Here is a 22682-nt window from a genome sequence, read left to right on the forward strand (position 1 = left end):
AGTCATTTTTAGTATTCGTTTTGTAATTTTTTTGAAAACAGTTTCTCCATCAGTAAACGTCAAACCTACGCCACTACCACGCGTGTCACTATGCTGAGCTGATAGTGTTAATACCACGGCGATGTTGTTCCTATATCACATCACGGTGCTATAGTCACGATACAAATGTCGCTCTAATGCTAAGACTATGTCGTTATGGAAGCTGAACGAGTACTGTCTTAGCATGATTTTACCACGGGTGTAATTCTAGTCGTTGCCATTGGTGTGCCAATCGTTGTCTTATCTGGGTGCTTATGTAATTTCAATATTAAGATTATATGATTACAGTGTTACCATACTGTACGCTGAAATGTTTTTTTTTTCAAATCACAAAATCAAGATAAAGAGGATAACATTTGATGCTGGAAAAGTTATAGCTGAAAGTTAAATAATAATTCGAAATGATTAATACATACATAATAGCAGCATTATATCCAGATGTAAATGACGATATGTGCATGTAAATCAGACCTTAAGTTTGGGGCGCCCTCGATAGGATCATACAGTCCAACGGAAAAAGTTTAATGGCCGCTGATGTAATTGCAAATGGCTGACATGACGATAGAGAATGGGCCTTGATTTCGCATGCCCGAAACTAACTGTTCGAAAAATGTCGTACATCATCGACACGTGTTAATTTTAATGGTGTTCCCCGTTGAAATTATCGGCACTGTTTTACGTGAATCGAACGCAATCGGAGTAAGTGTAACAAAGTACGCGGGAAAAAATGACTCGTGGCCGGAGACACGCGCCCTCAGTTAAACTCATCCGGTAACCGTTTCGAGGCACGTAAGCGTGTGGAATTTCGAATAAATCGATAGCATTGTGATTCTACGTGGTTGCAGCCGAAAAATCTCATTTATAATGTGACGCGTGTTACGATACCCTCGACGAAAATTATTTGTATCTGATATAACGTATATAATCATAAGCAGAAGGTAAACAATGAATCTGTTGGCGCGGTATCTATTGCACGCCGCGTGCTTTTAGTGTCTCCGTTAAAGGTTTGGTGTAGTGTCGTGTAATTAGTAGAGAATATTTTGCATAATTTTGACATTTCTCGCTCCGTATTAAACAATTCGTCCGTTACTTACTTTTATTCACTACCGATAGTGTGATCGTGAATGAATTATTACTGAAATTAACCCTTTCACCTCGACATCTATGGAATCCGTGCATTGATGATAGGTACATATTTTTAGTGAGAAAAAGGGAAACGTTCGATTACTGCGCTAAAATAAATGTTATTTATCGTTAATTCGGCCGTCCGAATAGTCCGTGAGATAATTGTTATGTTCTTTTATCACATGTTATAAAAAAATTGAGATTTCGCAAATTATTTTCATTTTTTCATTTGTTTACTGGTGTTACGATTAGCGTATGTAAATACGTATTCGTCTGTGTTGTACATTGATTTGTATTATACAAAATTGTGCTTTTCTATTACTAAAATCATATTAAGTATTGTACGTGTACACATACACACACATATACACGCGCGCGCACACACGTATAGAGATAGGAAGAAAGAGAAAAAATAAGATTAAATGTCGTGATATATTAACATTTTTAACATTAGTAATGAAATTACTACATTATTTGATGTATCTATCATCTTCTATAGATGTATTTTTTTTCACAGGAATAACTTATAATAAAGATTCAGTAGATAGTATAGAATAAAGTCAAAATGCCTGCAGTAAGTATTTGCGATCCAGTGGCAGCTACACTTCGCCGTACATTAGATTCTAACCAAACGAAAGCGCCGGATGATTTGTCAACAAATTTAGTAACTAGCGCGTCTAGAATTCTCCAATCAGAAATTCAATACAAGGAAGTGGATGATTATCAGACAACAATCTTGGATCAGCTTAAAGCTAAATACATTGTATTGAGCTTGCCGAATTCTGAAAACACAGATGACAAAGTGAAAGATGTAAATTATACGAAAAGAAACGAGAGAGTACCTAAAGGACCTAGTTTACCAGAACCAACTATTACTTTATATTCTCCAAAAAAAGTTACACTAGGCTGGAAGGGTACATTTCCAGTTGGGGCTGGCATGTACAATGTTGGAAATACGTGTTATTTAAACAGCACTCTTCAAGCTCTGTTTCATGTACCGGCACTTGTTAATTGGTTATTATCAGATACCCATCATACATCGAAATGTGAACAAAATGGTGAGTTGTTGAAATTTAAAGTAAGCATTTCATACTCGCTGTACCATTCTTTACAAAGTAAGATTACAATTCCTCAGATTTGTATCGTATTTTGATAATAGGTTAGTTTTAGATGGAGGTGGAGAGTGCCTTACGTGTGCAGTGGCAAAAACCTTGCAATTTAGTCATCAAAAATCAGGATGTGCAATTAAGCCATTCTACATATACAACAAATTGAAACGTAAATATTAAAAAGTTGCAAAGTAATAGTAAATTGTTACTAAATGTTATTTATTATATGTATTTGATGTATTTATTTTATTCGATTTATTAGTTATTTGTCGAACAATGGTGCCAGGACAACAAGAAGATGCACATGAGTTTCTACGTTATTTACTGGAAGGCATGGAGAAAGCTTATTTAGCAAGACACAAAGCCAGCAAATTAGATAATTATTCTAAAGAAACAACACCTATTAATCAAATTTTCGGTGGTTATATCCGTACTGAAGTAAAGTGCCTACAATGTCGGCATGTTTCCACTACTTTTCAACACTTTCAAGTATATATACATATATTTAGATTTTTGTATAATTTGATAGTTTTGGTGATATAAAATAATCATAATATGAAATTCATTGCATAATACTAAATAATTATACTAATAATTTTTCTAGGACCTATTGGTCGATATACGTAAAGCGAGTACTTTGGACGAAGCATTAAGTAGTTATTTTAGTCGCGAGCAACTAGATAACAATGACTATAAATGTGAAGCTTGCAAAAGAAGAGTTCCTGCTACAAAGCAATTTAGCTTAGAACGACCTCCTAAAGTGCTTTGTGTACAATTGAAGAGATTCAGCGTTCTAGGAGGAAAAATTTCTAAGCATATAGGGTTCAAGCAAACGATAGATATGAGTCCATATCTTTGGAAGGAACCAGGCGAACCTACGCAACCACTTACCTATAAACTTATGTCGATAGTCACGCATATGGGTCCATCAGTAAATTGTGGGCATTATACCGCGGTTGCTAAGGTTTCAACAGGCCAATATTATTCGTTTGATGATTCTTGTGTATGTATCGATAATATTTTTTCATTCAAAGGAATCAATGCACTTCTACTGTTCCTTCTAACAAAAGTGCTGTTTGTTGTACAGGTTCGTCCGCTTAGCTTGAGTAATGTACTAAGTACAAACGCATATATTATGATCTTTGAAATGGAACAACAAACGCAATCTCAGGTTCAAGCTCAGCAGACTGTTAAATTAAATGGTACAATGACCGTCAACAATGCATTGTCCTCGCCAGGAAGTTCTATAAATAAAACAATAACTCCAAAAGCGTCGACGTCTGGACTATTCTCGTTAAACGGGTCAGTTAACGGCATATCAACTACTAAAGATACTACTGACAATTTGGACACAAATTTACAAACGTCGACAAATAAAAATACAGGAATTCAGGTCACGACTCAAAAGAGTACAAATTTTATCGGGCCACAATTACCACAAAAGTTACAAGATAAATCGCAACCAAGATTAATTATGCATATTAAAAATGGAAAAATTTTAAACGGAAATAGTTTGGTCCCATACGATGGATCCAGCGACGAAGAAGATGTTAATTCCATCGGAACGTTAAAAAATAACACGAACTTGATTAATCCGACAAAAACAAACACTTCTTCTAATACTACTAACGGTTTGCAAAAAAGTTCGTCAATAAAAAACAGTTCACCTAAAGTAGTTGTTGCTTCTAAAGAAGTGCAAAAGTCTCCATTGAAAGCAAACGGTAATAGCGTATCTCAGAATCAAACTAACGTAACACAGTGTACAAAGACGCAAAATGGTTCTAGCTGTAGTACCATTACGAGTACAATAAAATATCAAAATGGTAATAAACCAGAAACAAATAGTAAAACCGAAAACGGTAATAATAATAATAATAATAATAATAATAGTAAGAATAAGTGGCACCAGTCCGTTAGAGCGAAAACAGGACAGGACGATAAAGTGGTTACGAAAGCTACGAGTAGCAGTGCGAAAGGTTGGCAAGTTTCAAAAGATACATCGTTCTCTTCTACGTCAACAGCAGTACCCAGTGGGTGGTCCGTGACTGATAAGTAAATGATATTTTATTTTGAATGTAAAATGATAATTGAAAATCAGTAGCTTAAAGAACATGACTCAATTAAATACCATTTTAGAGATTTTTTAAAACTAATCTTCTCTATGTTTATAGGGAAGATGTTAACAAAGCTACACTGAATAACACTACACCAAGTGCTGCAGCTTTGAGAGACTTTAATGGAACGAATCGTTCCGATACGGTTTCCTATTTATTAAAGATGTCTCACCGGGGTTATGGAAGTTCTTCTGGTCAGTACAGCAACAGAATTCTATCGAAGAATCCATTGACACCAGCTTGTTTTCCCTCAAAATCGTCATCAACTCATCGTGCGTCCGTGCGTCCTAACTCCAAAAATTCTACGCAGAACAGTAGAGCAAATTGGCGAGAATCAAAAATTCTTGTTCGCCCAAATATCATAAAACCAACACTCCCGTCCAAAGTCTTAACAAAAAATTAATACCTTTAACAATACTTTAAGATTATAAATTTCTCGGTGATAAATTGTAGATACTACAAGACGTAACTTTTTTGATTTATCAATGGTTAAATTGAAAATATTTATCTTGTTACGTGACTATTTAGTCAATAGTGATGAATTATATTTTTTGTGATCTATTAGAAAAAAATTGTGTCAAGTATTAAGGCAACGCTATTAAATGATAAACTATTAAAAACTCTGTATATAAATATCTTTATTGTAGAAAATAGGCTGCACAAAGTTTATACATTCGTGTTCTTAAAACAAACTATACTGTAAAGTGCATTATGCTTGTTTGATTCTAGTTACAAATTGGAACGGCAACAGGACACATTTAGACAGAGAAGTTGATAACGACAGAAGAGAAGAGCGCAAGCGGCACTTTAACACGGACGACGAAGAAATAGATCGTGGACGAGTAAAAAAAGTAAAAGATCATCGGACGTACGAGGAGAGAAGTAATTCAGGATATAATCCTTTCCAAGAATATCAAAATGGGAAAACGTGGAATCGATCCATTGGTGGTTATTACCGGAGACATTATTACAATACTTCGAGTCACACTCGACCGAGACACAATAGAAATTATAGGCAGCCGCATTACAGATATAATCATTCTCGTGTGCATTGGCAACGGGGATAAAATAAAATGAGACAAGTCGTTGGCGAAAAAGTTTTTAAGGAAAGCAATCTAAACGTCGTGAAACTTCGTTAGTTATCAATTGCTAAAGCATATTATTCATTCTTCAAAATGCGTTTCAAATTAAAATACAGATGTGGCAGTGTTGATTTAAATAATTAACATTGAATGTAACCATTCAACATTTATCGTAACTTGAATCGCTAAACTGCATTGTGTAACAACCTTGCATGTTGCTCACAGTCTTCGCGTACTCTATTATTGGTCTTGTAGCACATGTATGTCTACAAACGTGCACGGTACACGGGGGAATGAGTATCAACAACTCTGCCAATCTTGTGTTCAGCATGAACGGAGCAAAATATTCGTTATAAAAATATATCATATGACATGTGCGCGGATGCACGTAGAGTTGTACTCGTAGCATCAAAGAAATGTGCGTGTAAAATCCACTGTTTAAAAGTTACATGAATAACTTTTAAACGGTATATGACTAAATGTTTGACAACTTTATAGGTAAATTTTTTATTAGTTGTAGGCGTAAAAATGTTCTTGTTATTTAATTTCAACTGTGTAATTACAATGCAATTTAAGGTTCATATTATGTGGTAACACAGAAAGTTTGAACAAGTATTTCATACTAATATTACACTATACTTGTGTTACATCGATACCGTTAATTAAATTATAATAATATCGAGTACGCACGATATTCGTTGCATATTTTTACTCGACAAGATGTTTGATCGTTTCTAGATCTTGATGCGTGTTCATTCAGTTTCAAACGGAGAAAAAATATACGCGACAAGAGAGTATTGGAAAAATAAATTAGTTTTAACACTACAAAGATGAAAGTAAGTAAAAATAGATATTTCGGAAGCTTGTAATCAGAGAACACTCTTTCATTTCATTTTTCTGTTTTGTAATATAATAATCCGTCCTTTGTGTTAATCAGAAAGATACTCTTCCCTCTTTGTAATAAGAAAGGTTTGTGTAAACAGAAAATTTGCATCAAGAATCACGAACTTCTCTCGTCGTCGCTTACTAAAAAGAAATATGTTCGTAATCATTACGGATTGATCAGTAAACATCACAATGATTTCAATTCTTTCTTTCGTTTTTTTTCTTTTTTAATAATAATAATATATATATATATATATATATACATATAATTCCAGAGAGAGCGAGAGATTGTGGAAGCTGTGCATAATCGAATGAAAAGTGTTTAATGGTAATAGATAATAATATCAAGTTATTAAAATACTAGTTTAAAAGCAAAAGGAAGTTGTAAATTACATAGATAAGTGTAGAATTTTAATATTACGGGCTTTTCATAGAGCATTGAAAAATTGCAAAGCCATAGATAATTTGTTAAGCCAAGTATAAAAAAAAATGAAGCTGGCTAGTTCTGCCTGCTCGTTATATATAATACCTCATTATATCATCCTATGAATTAAATATATACTAGCCAAAAGAAAAGAAAAGAAAACAAAACGAGCATCCATTCAAATCTGGCGATTATTACAGGATTTTATAGTATCCAATGTTTTTTTTTTCATTTCAGAAGGTACATGGAATTGAAATGTGTACATTGGACCTGTATCTTTATCCTAAATATTAGTCGCAATTGAATAATCATATTAGCTTGATATTACGGTGAAATGTAACATAATTACCATGATATAGTCTTATATTAAGCATGATGTTATTGCATCCGCTGAGATATAATAATAGTGGTCTCTCTGCATTGTGCAAATTCATGTATCGTTTTGAAGGAATGAAATTCGGAATTCTATAAAATCTGGTAGCGTCGTATATAGCATTGTAAACATGTGCGATATCGTTTTGTAAAGCGATTGAACAATGATAAACGCCAGATTTAATTTATGCACTAAATGTCATAAATAAAATGGATAAATTGTCGTTTGTATGACATCGTGAGTTATCGATACAAACAGAGTGAAATAGACGATAAATCCATAGAAACCGATTCATTTATACCGTAACGGAAAAAAAGACTATCGCGTTTTTAGAGAGGAAGTAATGTAAAGTCTGTAGACGCACGTAATCTATATTTTTATCTTTATCTAATATCTTTATAATTTGTAAAAGAGTATACTTCGTATTTCTTCGTCCGCTCTGTCATTCTCGAATGGAATTTTCGACGAAGAAGAAGAAAGTTTCGTGCAGCGAGCTTGTTAAAATGCTCGAGAGAGATGTGAGTAATCAATCTGACCCTTTCATGCTCGGAATTTGTTCGCATCAATTACCACCGTTGATGTTATTTAAATATTACTATTGTAAAAACGCATGTGTACGATGTACTAATTTCGGAGATATACTACTAGCATGAAAGAGTTAAGGGGTGACAAAAGTGGCAGTCATAAGAGTTATGAACATACATATAACAAAACAAAAAAAAAAAAAAAAAAAAAAAAAAAATGGAAAAAAGTGCATTATATATCGATTACTTGAAAAAACAATTTAAAAAATATGTGTAAATAAAGACGAGCAACACACATAAAGAAAATTGTCGACATTTATTTAGGTAGCGATCTTAAGGATAGAGAATCATTACAATTTAAAAATCAAGTACGAATTGGATGTTAAGCTCACATGGTTTCGCAATATTTCGTGCGGTCTCACGGATAAGCTCGATTCTTTGTGGCGATTAGCCAAAGCTCATCAACCGACAGAAAATGAAATAAAACACTTTGCTGATCAAATTGCGAATTCATGGACTTCTGTGAATCGTCAGGTAATCGTTCTATTTTTTTTTTAACACGTTCTACTTAATCCTTCAAACTCTACTTCTTCATTTTTTTCTAATCGTGTAATTTAAATCTCGCACTATTCTTGAAAAAAATAAAGTATTTTACTGAAGAAATGAACCGTAAAAATTGGAAAATAATTCAATTATTTATACATACAGATTCACGAGAAGTATTCAAAAATTCGAATGGCTAGCCGAACGTTACATGGAATACCATTATCGTTGCTCGTAAATAAAATAAAGAAAGACGTTATTCTATCGAAACTATCATTACAAGCTTGCGAATCCTATTACAATCAAGAATATGTAGTAAAAGGATACAGCTTGATTACCGAAAGCGAGGAGCTTATAAGCAGTTTAGAGAAATGCGATGGCGAGGTAAAGAACTTGCTTTAATTTTGTACTCTAATATATAAATATTTAACATTAAATGCGAACCATAGCCAATTTTGTTTTCAAATTGCAGTTGCAACAATACTTGTCTATATCGAATATCACTCCGCATCTTATAAAATTAGAATCTGCAATTGATAAATATGTTACCAGTGTCGAACTATTACCAACAAAGAAGTCACTTTTACCTGATTTAAGTATTTTTTCGTTAGTCGCGAAACTATTGACCGGTGAATTATTAGGTCACGAGAGTATGGATCCAAATAATATTCTAATGGAGAACATACCCAAGAAACCGGTATTCATTATTAAGAACGTTAAACGGAAAACAATTTATCCTTATTATCCAACATAAGATACATTTGTAATATATATATATTCCTACGTTTAAAACATTATTTACTATTTAACAAAACTTCTCGAAATAAATCTCTGTATTTAGGATAATGTATATAATTATCAACAGCAAATAAGAATGAATTTATTTAATTAATTAATGTATTTATTTATACTTAATGACTGGTATTTGGCAACGTGCTGCACATTGGGCAAATAGAATTTACACCGATAAAAGTATAGAAGCCCTTATCGATACTATACACAATGTAAGTGTATATTAATTTACAATATATAAACGTACAACGTTTAAATGCTGCCAAGCAGAAAAATTACTTAAATATCAGGCATCGATAACTTGTGAAAAATATAATAAAGTGGATGGCATATCCTTATATATATATATATATGTATATATATATATATATATATATATATATATATGTATATATATATATATGTATATATAAAAAGAAGTCTCATTACAAACGATTATAATTTAATTCTTCATATGAAATATGATAACAGAATAATATAATGTGTTCGTGGAATGAAAATAAGAGATCCAATGTAATGTACATTTATAACACACAGCAGTCGATTCTACTAACAGACTGCTACACACCGGTGATTAAGTGTGATGACAAATTTTGATATTGAAAGACTAGATTAAAAAATACCCTCAAGATCTGGTAAAGAAGTAGGTGGTGCAAGTCTTAGAGAAACATCTTTATTGCGCATAAATTCCGGTGGCAGAATTTGTTTATGTTCCTATAAAATAACGATACCCAATTTTAATATAGAAATATAGATTATATTTTAACAATATATAAAATATTTCGTACTATGTGAGAAAAACTACAGGATTACATATATCTCATATAGTCTTGTTTTTTAGTTACATTTTCTTTGCTTTATGAATAAATCCTTTTATATTTCTCACATAATACTGGACATCTTGTGTATACAGTAACGAAAGCATTTGTATAATCGACGGTAACAATAATAACAAGTTGTGCTAACCAATGCTTTCGTTATATTCGCTGTACGTACGATATATATTCTCAAAAATAATCGAAATATTACTTACATGGAATGATTTGGTAGTGTGTGTGATATGAGTAACAACAGGTGCCCATCCCTTCGTGTTTAAACATTTATAACAAGATTTTGATTCCCCTAAACATTGCGAGTGAAAACCATGACCACAATTAAAAACTACTATGTAGTCTGTACACTGTGATAACAAATGTCTACACACTGGGCAAATTATCGATACGCTGGCAGTGGCCCTCCCCGCGTCCCTACAAGATAGAAAACATTAGTATTAAAAAGTTAGCACCAGCAAATTTTGATTCTCATAGCTGTTCAATACCTGAGTGATTTTTTCAGTGCATTGTGAAGGTCCAAACTGACCAAACGCGCAGTGGTTTCAACTAAAGTTTGTTCATACCGAGAATGCGTAAGTACTCCAGATAACAATTGTCTTATATCACCTATTGTTCCACTTGTTGCCAACGGATGTTTTAGTATTTGTTCTAATACGGTTGACAATGCTGTTGTGCCGCTAAGAAATTCTAGTGCGATCCTCAATAACTTCCCACTTAATTTCTCAACTATAAATTAAAAATACTTGGTATTTAGTCAGTCAATGTAATGATATTAATTTTATTTGTTTAGTGAAAGAAAGGGGAAATGGGGCATACAAATAATTTAGGGTTAAATAATTGTTGCAGCAAGTGAAAAATATAGTACACCTTTTTCATCATTGCTATTTGAATGTGTTTGAAGTATAGTTTCCACAAGCGGCATCCAATCTAAATTCCCTGCGGACCGTCTGCATATACCGGCAAGTTGTACCGCACTATGAATTGATGCGCTCTCCAATATTTTGTTTTGACAGTACTGCAAATAAATTTGAAGTTGAAAGCAACATCAACTCAGTATCATTAAAATTAGCCAAGTATATAGTATATTTACCAGTTTCAGATTATTTTGAAACTCTTTTAAAAGAATATCAAACGCGTCTTGGTAATTTCCCAATTTTTCTAACATCACTGCTTCTGCATCTTTATGATTTGCTTTTTGAACTATTTGCAACGCTTCATTCAGTCTACATCCATGCAATCCTTGTATGTGCGCCACAACCTGTATCGAAGAGAATTATTGAAATTAATATGCAACACAGCCTAAAATAAAAACTGTTAAATACAACAGAAGGTTTTATTTACGCAATCAGGCTGTAATTCGCACATTAGTTCCAAATATTTTTCCAACATATCAGTTGTAAGCTCTAACGTAATATGTTCTTCTTTGTATTGTACTATTTGATACAGAGCTTCTAGTAGAGCGTATTGCAAGCTTTTGTTGGTTTCCAGTTTTTGCAATATTTCATCAACTTTATTTTGCAGATGCGTCGCTATCAACATTGCAAATTGATTTGCGTCAATACCTACTAGAGCCTCAACGTTTGTCATTACAACTTCGTGCATCGAATTTGACGAAAGATGTTTCAACCAGACCCAAATATCAGGATGCCTCGATGGATGCAATATCATACATTTACAGACAGCGATCCAATCCTCTCTAGCACTGTACAGCAACTCAGCGACTCGCATACTGTAACATTACATACTGCAATACAAGTTACTATGTATAATGCTATTAATATTAACAGTACTATCCGATTTTTTAACACGTATTGAAAAATTGATACAATTCATTTTTTTGTATCATGGAAATAGTCTATCGTATACGCTCATAAATATTCGGACACACTTTGATCAATTTACAGTAATAATATACGAACACATTTGAGACAAATTAAATTAACATAAGTTGAATTAATTACGGTAGTATTTCTATCGGTTTAAAAGAACCATTTTACATAGCTTAGAAATTAAACAGGACGAATGTAAAGAATTTTTTGCAAATAACGAAACAGTTTCAATAAGGTTTATCGATTACGAGTGCTAATTTTATTATGGCATTATACATGGCTGTAATAATAGTAAAAATATTCTATGGCTGCCCCATCTTTCTTTTGTAATTTTTTAAAGGAATTACATTTTTTCGAAAATAAGTGCCCACGTATTTTTAAGCGTTGATATGGAATGAAAATTAATTTATTTATAATAATTTATATCTCTAATTTTACATGTTTGTATTTGCGCATATACTTACAACTTAGCTCTCTCTGCCAACTTAAGTAAAGTATTATCTGATATATTACGCAGTTTTTTAGAACGCAACAATCCCAGTATTGCGTTTTCTTTATCAGTCTTAAGCTCTTTTGATGATTCCATGTTTGAATCAGTGCATAATATTTCTATCATTCTATTTAACATACTAGGCTCTAAATTAACAGTATTCTCTGCGACTTCGTTAGCTATAAATATAAGAACTAGATTTCTTTGTTCATCAGTAATGTAATCAGGATTCTTTGGACTTAACGGTGTGCTAGGCATAACGATATTCAACAATATATCTATAAGCCTCTGACGTTGTCTAAGGCCCATTTCAGATGTAAACTCTGGCTCCTGAAAGGCGATTGCTATCACATCAAGGAATCCCTTTGCATCGAACTGAAGCAAAGTTCTCAGGTATGGATACTGCCTTTCTGTGTCATTAGCCAAACTTGAATGTTGCGATAATAATGCTCTTAACACATCTGTTTTTGCTCTTTGAGACATGCCCTCAGCAAGTTCATCTCTGGGGAAACCACGACCAGCCAAACAGCAACTAGCGTAGACCAACAACGCGTTGCCCAATTGTATGCTACCACGAGATAACGAATCCTTCGAGTTCGTTAACATACTTTGTAATATCGGCACCAATTGATGAATCGGAGCGGTGAAGTCACCCAATGCCGTCGTTTGAAGATGTATTAGAGCTTCCCAAAGACCACGTTGTCGGCAAATTGTCGTTACCTAAATTATTGTTAAATACAGGTACGTACTGTTTGTATTGTATTTGTATTTTTTTTCTAATCCAATTAACCCTTAAATACTAACATCCATATTTGCGAGTAAAAGAGTTCCTTAAGCACTTATTTTATTTCTTATTAACATTTTAAGAATTCTTTTTCAGGAAACTCTTAGCTTATTCCATAGTACAGTTCTTTAGATGTTCTTACATGTTTATTCAAAATGTATACTGTCGTGTATAAATACTAATTAAAATAATGGTATAGAAGTAGTATTATAGGGTTAAACAGAAACATCCAAGGGAAGGAGAGTATAAGAAGGTATAAATAGTTTTACTCACTTGATGGATATCCAAACAATCCACATCTAATAACACTATAATAGCTTGAAGTGAGTCTACTTTCTCTTCTTGGTCGTAAAGGGTAACTAGTTGTTGAGCAATTAACGGTGGTAGACGTGGTCGCAAACTTCCATCTAATAAAGGACTTTCAAGTGCATGTAAATAACTCGCCTTCAGCCCATCAGATTCCGACACTAGGTCCCATAATTTACCAAATAATAAATCTGTATTGTCTAATTGTATACAATAATCTACACAAATTATGACTGTTTCGAACTCGGAGTTTTCGTCCGCGGAACAATGATTCAGTTCTTCCATGTACTGAATTAAAACCTGACACACTTTATCACGAGCTATTTGCTTGCGACGTTGTTTCGAACCGCGAAGACCGACAACTGCCTTTCCTTTGTCTTGATAAAAAGAAAGTCCTAATGCTAACGCTTCTGGAAATCGTCTCTAGAATAATGAAAGAAATGATATAATGAAATGGAAAATTCAACGCGCGTAAGTATACAAACCTGCATTGTCAAATGTCTCAACCTTTCCGTCCATGTTCGTATGCAAACTACATGTAAACTTTTTGTACCCAGCAGTAAAAGTTGAGTACCAAAAGTTACTACAGTATTGTAACATGCTCTTTCACCAGCCAGTGCCATTGCCTGCAATTTCAAAAATAATGTTGTAAATTTAAATTTAATAATGTACCAAGTCTCTTTTTGTACAATAAAATTAATATTATAATATTATAATAAACTTATAATTTTATAATTATTATAAATTTTATAAATTATAAGTTTGTTTCACTAATATTATTAACTGACTTTTTATTGCGCAAAAAGATCCTAATATAATAATTCAGTCCATCAATACCTTCGAAACATTTCCACCAGTGGACAGACCTTTAAAATGGCTGGATGCATATGAAATCCCAACGCGACTCATATCTAAAGTTTCCAAATTATCCTGTGCTCTTACATCTAATAAATGTAATCTCTCTTGAGTATCCAATACTGCTAATGATCTGGGATTTAACCATCGTAGGTTACTTATTGTGTATGGAAGAGTCATTCTTCTCAAAGGTGACAATTTTACTCTTGAACCAGCTTCCGTACATACCTAGTGGCAAATGTTTCATCAGTACAAATTCGTTGACATTATGTGTATTTGACAAATAGATTTGGCCAAGAGGAAACAACGAAAATTCTTTCCTGGTACAATTCGCTATTAATGTCTTTATGCTTCTTTCAACTCTGCATTTAAAACATATGAAAAAATAATGTCCAAAAATATTATTTTGTAGAGAAAAATTAAACTCTTTCATCTTTGTTTCTCCCTGACCCTTCATTTCATTGAATGTTATATGAAATTCAATACTTGATAAAAATAAACCACATCATCTCTTGCAAGGGCCAGAACAGGATCAGTTACGCGAGAAGCATCTGATGCTTGTATGACTACAAGTTGCCAAGATAATTGTGGTGGTGCTATAGGAGCACCAGATAAAGGATGAGTTAATACAACACGCATTCGTGGTCTTATGCAAACTACTAGTACCTAAAAAGTCAAAGTAATATAAGGTTATACATGTATACATAGCATGTTTCTAAGCTTCTCTTAACAATATATAAACCTTTGATAATGTCGCCATTGCTACTAAAGTGTAATTTTTCAATGGATGTGATGGCAGATGATTCAACAACAAAGGTTCTAACGTACACACTTCACCTTTCGATCCACTGAATAAACACCTGCTATCGCAACCTCTTACTCCCATTACTCTTGTAAAATTCAACTCAAAAACGGATCCACCGCTATCGCTACATAATGCTACCTTTGGTGAATCTGTGAACTATAAAAATTATGTTAATTTTTATTAAAGAAAAGTTAACAATATTCCATTCAGACTATGGATATTTATATGAATTATGGAATTTAACATGAATGAAACCGAAGTAGATATTTGCTTCAATTATTAAATGTAATAACATATACTTTATTTTACATATTTTGTATGCATTATGTGCATTTTGTACTTTTTTGTATATTTAAATTCTCCATAAGCACATAAATATCTGCCACTCTAGTTGTACATTAAATACTAAAATAATGCAAGCTGATCTCACTTTAACATGTAATACAGCTGTGTCAAGAGGATGAACATCTGTGAGTGTTCTTAATACTTTTCCATTGACGCTATCTATCATTAATATGTGCCCTCTAGCAAAACCAGCTAGTATCCTGCTTCCATCATGATTAAAGCATAATGCAGACACAGAACCCTGATGCCTCGCTTCTTGGTCACACCATCTTAATGTCTGAGAAGAATCGAAACCTAATACCAGACCATGACTAGTGCCAACTACTAACATATTTCCTCCGGCAGCAACTGCGCTTGCTAAGCCAGCATTGACTTTTTCCTATAGGAATTTAATGTAATCAAAAATAATGTAGCGACGTTCATTCTCATAGAACAAATGAGACCAGTAGCCAATTAATATAAAATTTGGAAGATAATGGGAGAGGAAGAAATAGAACTTAAATCTAAAATTCACATATTTAATAGTTTCCAAAATATTGAAAAACTTCTGAAACCTACATAGAACGCTGCTTATACAAACGTTATGTTGGAAGCAATAGTCAGTTACACAATGCATGATTACAGCAACTACAATGAAGGTGATTGATTATTAATGTCTATATAGTTAGTATTTTATGTGTAATCTCAAAAGCTGTTTAATATCTTGAAAGTCATTAAGTATACAAAGATAAAATTTTCAATTTCTGTTTCACCCTCTTCTCTCTCCTTGCATCACAAGTTTCATGCTGATCAGCCATTGGTCCCATTCCGAAGCATAGCAATGACATATATATGAATTGTTTTAATAATTTTACAAATTGAACAAATTTATTTGATTTTTTTTTTTAACTTGTATAAAATTAATCTCCAAATTTCCTTGCAGAATGTGAAAAATCTTTTTAGTCAACAAAACAGAACAGTATCATTTAAAAGAAGAAATTCTTCCTTACACTGGCTGATACGATTTGAGCTGATATTCCTTTCAATATAACATGCCTTAGAATAGCACCAGAAGATGTAGGTTGGGAAGCTCTATTTGTTTTGTTTAAGGAATTTAATGATAAGTGACTTCCAATGCTTGTCGTTTCACTGCTACCTAGCTTTTCAACCAATGTTAAACCCAAATCATCATCAGTTCCAGATAGCGACACGCAATCTGGTTCTGTCAATATGCTTTCTAGAGAAGGTAATTCTTCCACAGCTGGTATAGCATATTCTGTATTGTCCAACTAAAATTACAAAGTACATCGTTCATATCGATGATCTTAACAATAAAATTTGGTAATTTAACTGATGGCATAATCAAATTTGCTATAGTTAAGTAAAAATTTCAGTTGAAGTATAAAAAGAGTAGAATATACTAAAAATAACTTCGCGAAACGAATTTCACTATTAACAGAATAAAATGTAGTTTAATAAGTGTATTATTTGTAATATTATACTACATTTATAAATATAATCAGAGAGTATAATTGGATGAGTGAAAACTTAACCTGAAAATTGATAGGTACACACAGCTCTTAAATGTAACCAGCTTTTACGATGAATATATTTAATTACCTCCTCGATATCTGAATTAATAACCTCAATGGCGAGGTATTCTTGAGATCCAGCATCCGACCCCAACCCATTTTCAGCCATTTTTTATTCCACCTGTCATTCCACAGCTGATACACGTAAATATAGAGGTATCTCATTGAACTATAGAGGACCGACAATAGTAGAAAGACTACTATATTTATATGTAACTTACTATACCTACATATACATATAGGTATGCATACTTATAAATCGTTTATATTTATATACAGAGTGTCTCACAATACTCGAGAGGAAACATTTAAAGAGTGATCTCTGAGACGAATTCAAGCAATTTTTTCGCGATTATGAAAATGTTCATTTGCCGCTATTAACGTGTAATTAATGAAAAGCTCCGACCAATCATATAACGCACAGTATAGCTAAGAAGAGAAGCAACGAGAGTGCTCACGTCCTGAATTTCATTGTCCTATGGTTAGTGCTGCACCAAACGGCTATTTCCAAAAGAAAACAGTAGAGATCTACTTCGTTTGATTCTACTCTAGCATATAGAATAGCTATTTTGTAGGAATCCACCTTATTTAGTTTTCGTCTAGCACAAGCAAGATCTATTTAGATCATATATATATATATATATATATATATATATATATATATATATATATATATATATATATATATATATATATATATGTATAGGTACTGAATGATACGAATAATTCTTAGTTTGAATTATGATACAATAATGTTACATACATTCTCAGAGCATTAATTAATACAAGAATTAGCTTTTATGAAGCTATGTTCCATGCCAGGAGTTATCAGTGTCTGCCCGCGAGCGCACATGCGCCCTCGGAACTATTTACATGTGCGCACTTGTAGTTCAGTAGTATGGTATTAGTTGTCACCGCATGCGGTTGTATAATCCGTTGCGCCATACAAAGGTTGAGAACTCTTGTTATGTGCATTTACGTAGAATTCAAACGTACTGCCATCGTACGACTGCAATAGTCAACAACTGTGAGTAAAAACGAGACGCAATCTCTCGATATCACTCGTACAACTCTAATCTGCGATATCTATGGTATCCGTAGTGGATTTTTAATACGTGACGTCTAGGAATCTGTGCGTTATGCGTGCATGATGCATCTGCATTGCGAATATATATGGGAATAAAACCATGAAAAATTAAAATTGCGCTACATGAAATAGAAGCTCTGAAACAATTAGAAACGTCCATCAGAAACTGACACGTTGACAACGAAGTAATACCACTTTTCACGTCACATATTAGATATTATCACGTTTAGTGGTTATAACTAAAAGTTTCGCGTGCGATAAAGTGTCCATTGCTGGGCACAGAAATCTATAAAAATTGCGTACATTTTGCGAGAAGATATGCCAGACAGCGGTGCTGTTTATCAACCCACGACGGTGGGTTACACGTATGATACTGGAGGTGACGGTGCCGGAGGTGGAGGCGGTTTAAGAAGTGGTTTCTGGAGGATCATATCAAGACATAAACTAAGCTCTAGCAAATGGTTCGAATGGGTATTACTTTCGGTCGCTTTATCATTTTTCGTTGCTGGCATGACGACGATGCTGGTCAGTTTTATATCCGACGATATGCCAGAAGAAAGTAAAGTAGAGGTAACGTTAGATATGTGTGACACCCTTTTAACAATACGACTCTTACAATGTAAATATTTAAATCCATTAGAGACGACAGTAGCATGACATATATTTAAGTAAAGCTACTATCTTTCAGCGTGTGCTAAATAGGTGTATGATATGTATAATCTTATTCTAATCATCAGGTGTCTTGTTTATTTGTTTCAAGAATGTCGATAATATTTATTTCCATTCGAGGCATTCTTTTACTCTACATTCTTTAAATAGAATTTGGGATATTTTTCTTTTATAATTATTTAAATTTATGGCAACATTTATTTTCTTTTAGAAACATAAATACATAAAAGATTAATAACATAATAGGATAAAATGAGCAACGTATGAAATTGAAATACAAATGTTTACGTTGTAGCATTCCCTTTCTTAATGTAATTCTAATTTTACTTATAATGTACTTTTATGCAGAGTGCATTGTAAACATTTGGAAGCAAATATTTTCTAACCTAATCTTTAATAACTACAAAGTTTTCGTGGTTATATATTCCTGCTGTGTAATAAATGAAACTAAACTACAAAACAATTATGCATAAAGGTAAATGAGAACCCAACCACGTCCGCAACGAATGTTGAAGAACACGTTGAAGATGCTGCAAAATGTTCCATAATACTTGGTGCTAGCATGATGTTGAGTGGGTTACTTTTGGGTATCGCTTGGGCTTGGCTTCGGTTCTTCCATCGTGGCAAATCACCAAGAGGTGGAATGGTTGGAAGTAGTGGTCAGGTAAACAATATATTTTTAATGCATCCATATATTTTGAGTTTGGTTTTATTTATCGGAAGCCATCTGCTGCTTTGGCTCGTATGTTCGTTTCTTTATCTTATGTATGCGTTGCTATGAGGAAAGATGTTGGGCGGTTTGAATCCATCAACTGACTTGCTGGTGGGTTCCACTTCGCAGTACGGGCCGGTACTTACGGAGCTGCCGAGTCAACTGAAGCTGAAGCAAACAATTCCCCATGATACTCCGGCGATACCACTCTCCGACCAAGAAGAGGAAACGCGTACTTTAATGCAGGATTCAACAGTTCCCTCGGTCATCACTACTGGTCATAATACCATTGCTAATCAAATTCCAGGTTAAGTATAAAAGGTTAAACGCATCAATGTGTAATCGAAACACATGATATGGACATTCTTTTAATTTTATGCGAATCGATCTGAGTGACAGATTCACGTTTTACATAATTTAATTACAGATATGGCCATCAATTTTATTTTTTAATTTTCCCTATAAGTAACATTGATTGATATTGATTCTTCAAGTCTTAACATAAGACATGATTTATTATATTTTTCTTAAAGTTTATCCCTTACCTTCTATCTATGCATTCCTCCACTCCGTCCATTGACGTCAGCAGTTTATTAGATAAGCATTGAATCCAGATGTTGTAGATTAAGAATTTGAAAGTACTTATTTCAGACATGATATAAGGTATTTTTCATAATATTATTTTTATTATTATTTAAATAGAATGCTTAATAGTAATACTAAAGCATTACTTACCTTAATATGGTGGTAAAACCAGTTATATGGATGCATGTATAAACAAATCATATTTTGTATTATTCTGCCAGATCGAATATATATTGGTGGTATGACTGACAATATTTGTAATAAACTATTTACTTATCTACATGTATTTGAAGAAAAAGAAGCTCTAACATATGGTGGTATTATATAGTGAAGTAAAGGGTTGTGTATATATATTAAGATAATTATATAAGGCAATTTCATCTATTCAAATTAAATTCGAACGGGTGTGACATGGAGTAGTGAAGGGAATGCACTGCACAATTTTTATTATATCACTTTTTAACTTTTTTGTACTTATGTCATTTATGTATAATTAGTAATCTTACTTACATATACACTTATTATAATACAGACACATTTTTATATGTATTTTAATACTTTAATGAAATTTTAGATTTTGCTTTGTTGACTTATTATATATCTACCAGATAAATTATGTACATATATAAAAGATAATCTTTGGTCAGGGTGTTGTGATTATCAGCTACAAATTTTAAATATTTTTTGCAACATTTCTAAGTAATAATTTTTACTTGTGTATAAGTATCATTTTTTTTTAACACTACAATTGCATTTGCACAATAGATCTTTAATTATAATACATAAAAATACAATTATCTACAAGTAACATCACTTAATTTTAATGTCTTATGCATTTTCTGTTATGAATTGGTAAGTTTATTTAAAAAGAAATAAAGTTATTTCAGTTCATAATTAGATTTTGTGAATGTGAATATTTCAAACGAGAAAATTAGATTTTCTTAATCTGGATTCAATGCTATCATAGATTGAATATACATTAACATAAATATCATTTGTGGTAAATCCGTACTATATGAGTTAATGTTTTATTCTACCATTTATGTGCAGTTTATGTGCAATTTAAGTATTTTAATTATATAAAAAGAATAAATAACTAAAGAATTACATCTGCGTGCGAATATATGGACCTTCTTGATTTCATTAGTTTCCTTGTATAGATTTCTGACAATAATATTTTGTTGACATGTAGGTATTACCTCTATATTTATTATATCTTAGACCTGTAGATTGAACGGAAGACAAATTTTAAATTAAATGTAGTAAAAAAAGAAGCAGTAAAGATTATATTAGTTACGTACAAATTTTGACTTAGATCTTTTTATATTTTAATAACTTAAGTTTTTACTTAACTATAGAAGCACATAAGTGCTACACTGAATATTTCATTCAAGTCATTTGAAATTTTTATTGTAAAACGAAGAATTCAGACAAATTTGTAATGTAAACTCCTCAAAAAACAAATTTATTGCTTATTTTTATATCAAAAAGGTAGTAAATATATATATTTATTTATTTATTACTTATTTGTTGCATAAGCATTTTTATTCATAGTTATAGTCTTTATACTAAAAATGGTAAAGTATATACCTGAGAAGTAAAACTATTTAATTATAAAGCATGGGTAAAAAAGTCAGCAATGTCACCGGAAGAATGGCTAAAAGATTTTTGGAGTAACATAAACTATTTACTCGTTGGATTTGGATAAGAAATTTGTTTATCAAGATTTTCTAAATGTGAGGGATGTTTAAATAAACATATATATCCTTTCAGTAAAAAAAAAGCGGAAGAAAAAAGTATAATAGTATAAAATTGTTTATTATAAACTGTATTTACAATATTTACAATATTTAAAAACGGAAGTTTGATCAGGTTTAATGATTTAATTTTTTTTCAGTTTTCCACTACGTTTTTGAAATTTTTCAATTCTCTTACGTTTTCTCATGCTCTCTTTCTTATTCTTTTGACGTTCGAATTTCTGCTTCTGTCGGAATGCTTTACTCTTCTTCATCTCTTTCGATACAGCTCTCTGTATTACTTTCTTCAAATCCTTTGTGTTATTCACTTCCTTTTCTTCTACAGTTTCTTTTGAATTTTTAGGTTCCTTTGATTTGTTCAAATTCATTCCTACAATTTCTTCACCATTCTCTGAATTTTTATTACTTTCTTCCTCCTCCTCCTCCTCACCGTTTTCCACTTCATTAATTCCTTTGTTTTCACCCATTAATGCATTTTTTTCTGCTAAATCTGCAACATTTAGTTCTAAAATACTGATAGTATGTCCTTCTGTCTCATATTCTTGTTGGGATAGTAACTCTTGAATTTCGGGTACATCACGGTTCGATAACAATTTTTTATAACGTTCTCGTGCCTGTAAAAGTAATTAAGTTTATTACCAATCGTAGCGAAAAAAAGATTAGTATTATAAATATACTTTCCTCGAGTTTAATTCTTTTCTTTTCTTCTTTTAATCGTTGTTGCAATTCCTCTTTAGCTTTTTGTTGTCGTTGTAATTTTCTTTTACGAAATCCCTTCAGAAATTCACTATGTACATGAAAATATAATAAACTTCTTTCGTTTATAATTTTCTCAATTTGTTTGAATACTATTAATATAACTACCGTCTTTTTTTCTCATCAAATACGAGAGTAATCTTCCTGCGTTTCTTAGGTTGACTGGGTATTCTATTTACATCTAGCAATTTCGGCTGCATTTTTATATATGGTGCTATATCCACGTGGGTCTAGAGCACGTATAGGTTATGTTCGTGTATACGGGATACGGAATTTTTCTGTATTGAA

At 32.4% G+C, this 22682-nt stretch overlaps 5 protein-coding genes across 9 annotated transcripts; 3 read left to right on the forward strand and 2 right to left on the reverse strand.

The window, feature by feature from the left end:
- The first annotated feature begins 549 nt into the window (after positions 1 to 549).
- On the forward strand, positions 550 to 6534 carry Scny (ubiquitin specific peptidase 36). Of its 3 annotated transcripts, none has more exons than XM_076902757.1 (8): positions 550 to 977; positions 1682 to 2222; positions 2329 to 2442; positions 2536 to 2762; positions 2878 to 3276; positions 3361 to 4325; positions 4445 to 4581; positions 5117 to 6534. In XM_076902757.1, the coding sequence occupies exons 2-8, from the start codon at positions 1730 to 1732 to the stop codon at positions 5452 to 5454; spliced, it is 2673 nt and encodes an 890-aa protein (XP_076758872.1). In that variant the 5' UTR covers positions 550 to 977; positions 1682 to 1729; the 3' UTR covers positions 5455 to 6534. The 3 variants fall into 3 exon arrangements, with proteins under 3 accessions (XP_076758872.1, XP_076758871.1, XP_076758873.1); XM_076902756.1 differs by having other exon boundaries at positions 550 to 738; XM_076902758.1 differs by having other exon boundaries at positions 550 to 738; positions 2335 to 2442.
- Positions 6535 to 6611: 77 nt separating this feature from the next.
- On the forward strand, positions 6612 to 9363 carry LOC143428156 (uncharacterized). The gene is made up of 4 exons (XM_076902871.1): positions 6612 to 7669; positions 8000 to 8209; positions 8384 to 8602; positions 8691 to 9363. Exons 1-4 carry the CDS (start codon positions 7604 to 7606, stop codon positions 8970 to 8972), a joined length of 777 nt encoding a protein of 258 aa, XP_076758986.1. The 5' UTR covers positions 6612 to 7603; the 3' UTR covers positions 8973 to 9363.
- Positions 9364 to 9410: 47 nt separating this feature from the next.
- Vps8 (vacuolar protein sorting 8) lies at positions 9411 to 17061 on the reverse strand. The gene is made up of 15 exons (XM_076902746.1): positions 16857 to 17061; positions 16247 to 16525; positions 15343 to 15636; positions 14850 to 15068; positions 14594 to 14773; positions 14090 to 14335; positions 13738 to 13878; positions 13220 to 13675; positions 12137 to 12882; positions 11185 to 11572; positions 10934 to 11101; positions 10711 to 10858; positions 10329 to 10569; positions 10044 to 10257; positions 9411 to 9724 (listed from the first exon to the last, which is right to left on the reverse strand). The coding sequence occupies exons 1-15, from the start codon at positions 16935 to 16937 to the stop codon at positions 9623 to 9625; spliced, it is 3903 nt and encodes a 1300-aa protein (XP_076758861.1). The 5' UTR covers positions 16938 to 17061; the 3' UTR covers positions 9411 to 9622.
- An 800-nt stretch (positions 17062 to 17861) lies between these two features.
- On the forward strand, positions 17862 to 19758 carry LOC143428268 (uncharacterized). 3 transcript variants are annotated; one of them, XM_076902996.1, is made up of 4 exons: positions 17867 to 18100; positions 18232 to 18485; positions 19060 to 19248; positions 19372 to 19758. In XM_076902996.1, the coding sequence occupies exons 2-4, from the start codon at positions 18234 to 18236 to the stop codon at positions 19606 to 19608; spliced, it is 678 nt and encodes a 225-aa protein (XP_076759111.1). In that variant the 5' UTR covers positions 17867 to 18100; positions 18232 to 18233; the 3' UTR covers positions 19609 to 19758. The 3 variants fall into 3 exon arrangements, with proteins under 3 accessions (XP_076759112.1, XP_076759111.1, XP_076759110.1); XM_076902997.1 differs by having other exon boundaries at positions 17862 to 18485; positions 19426 to 19758; XM_076902995.1 differs by having other exon boundaries at positions 17870 to 18485.
- Positions 19759 to 21723: 1965 nt separating this feature from the next.
- On the reverse strand, positions 21724 to 22653 carry Vito (nucleolar protein viriato). The gene is made up of 3 exons (XM_076902457.1): positions 22503 to 22653; positions 22319 to 22425; positions 21724 to 22251 (listed from the first exon to the last, which is right to left on the reverse strand). Exons 1-3 carry the CDS (start codon positions 22592 to 22594, stop codon positions 21764 to 21766), a joined length of 687 nt encoding a protein of 228 aa, XP_076758572.1. The 5' UTR covers positions 22595 to 22653; the 3' UTR covers positions 21724 to 21763.
- Positions 22654 to 22682: the final 29 nt, after the last annotated feature.

This window comes from Xylocopa sonorina, chromosome 10, assembly GCF_050948175.1.
Source record: "Xylocopa sonorina isolate GNS202 chromosome 10, iyXylSono1_principal, whole genome shotgun sequence".
Taxonomy (NCBI): domain Eukaryota; kingdom Metazoa; phylum Arthropoda; class Insecta; order Hymenoptera; family Apidae; genus Xylocopa; species Xylocopa sonorina.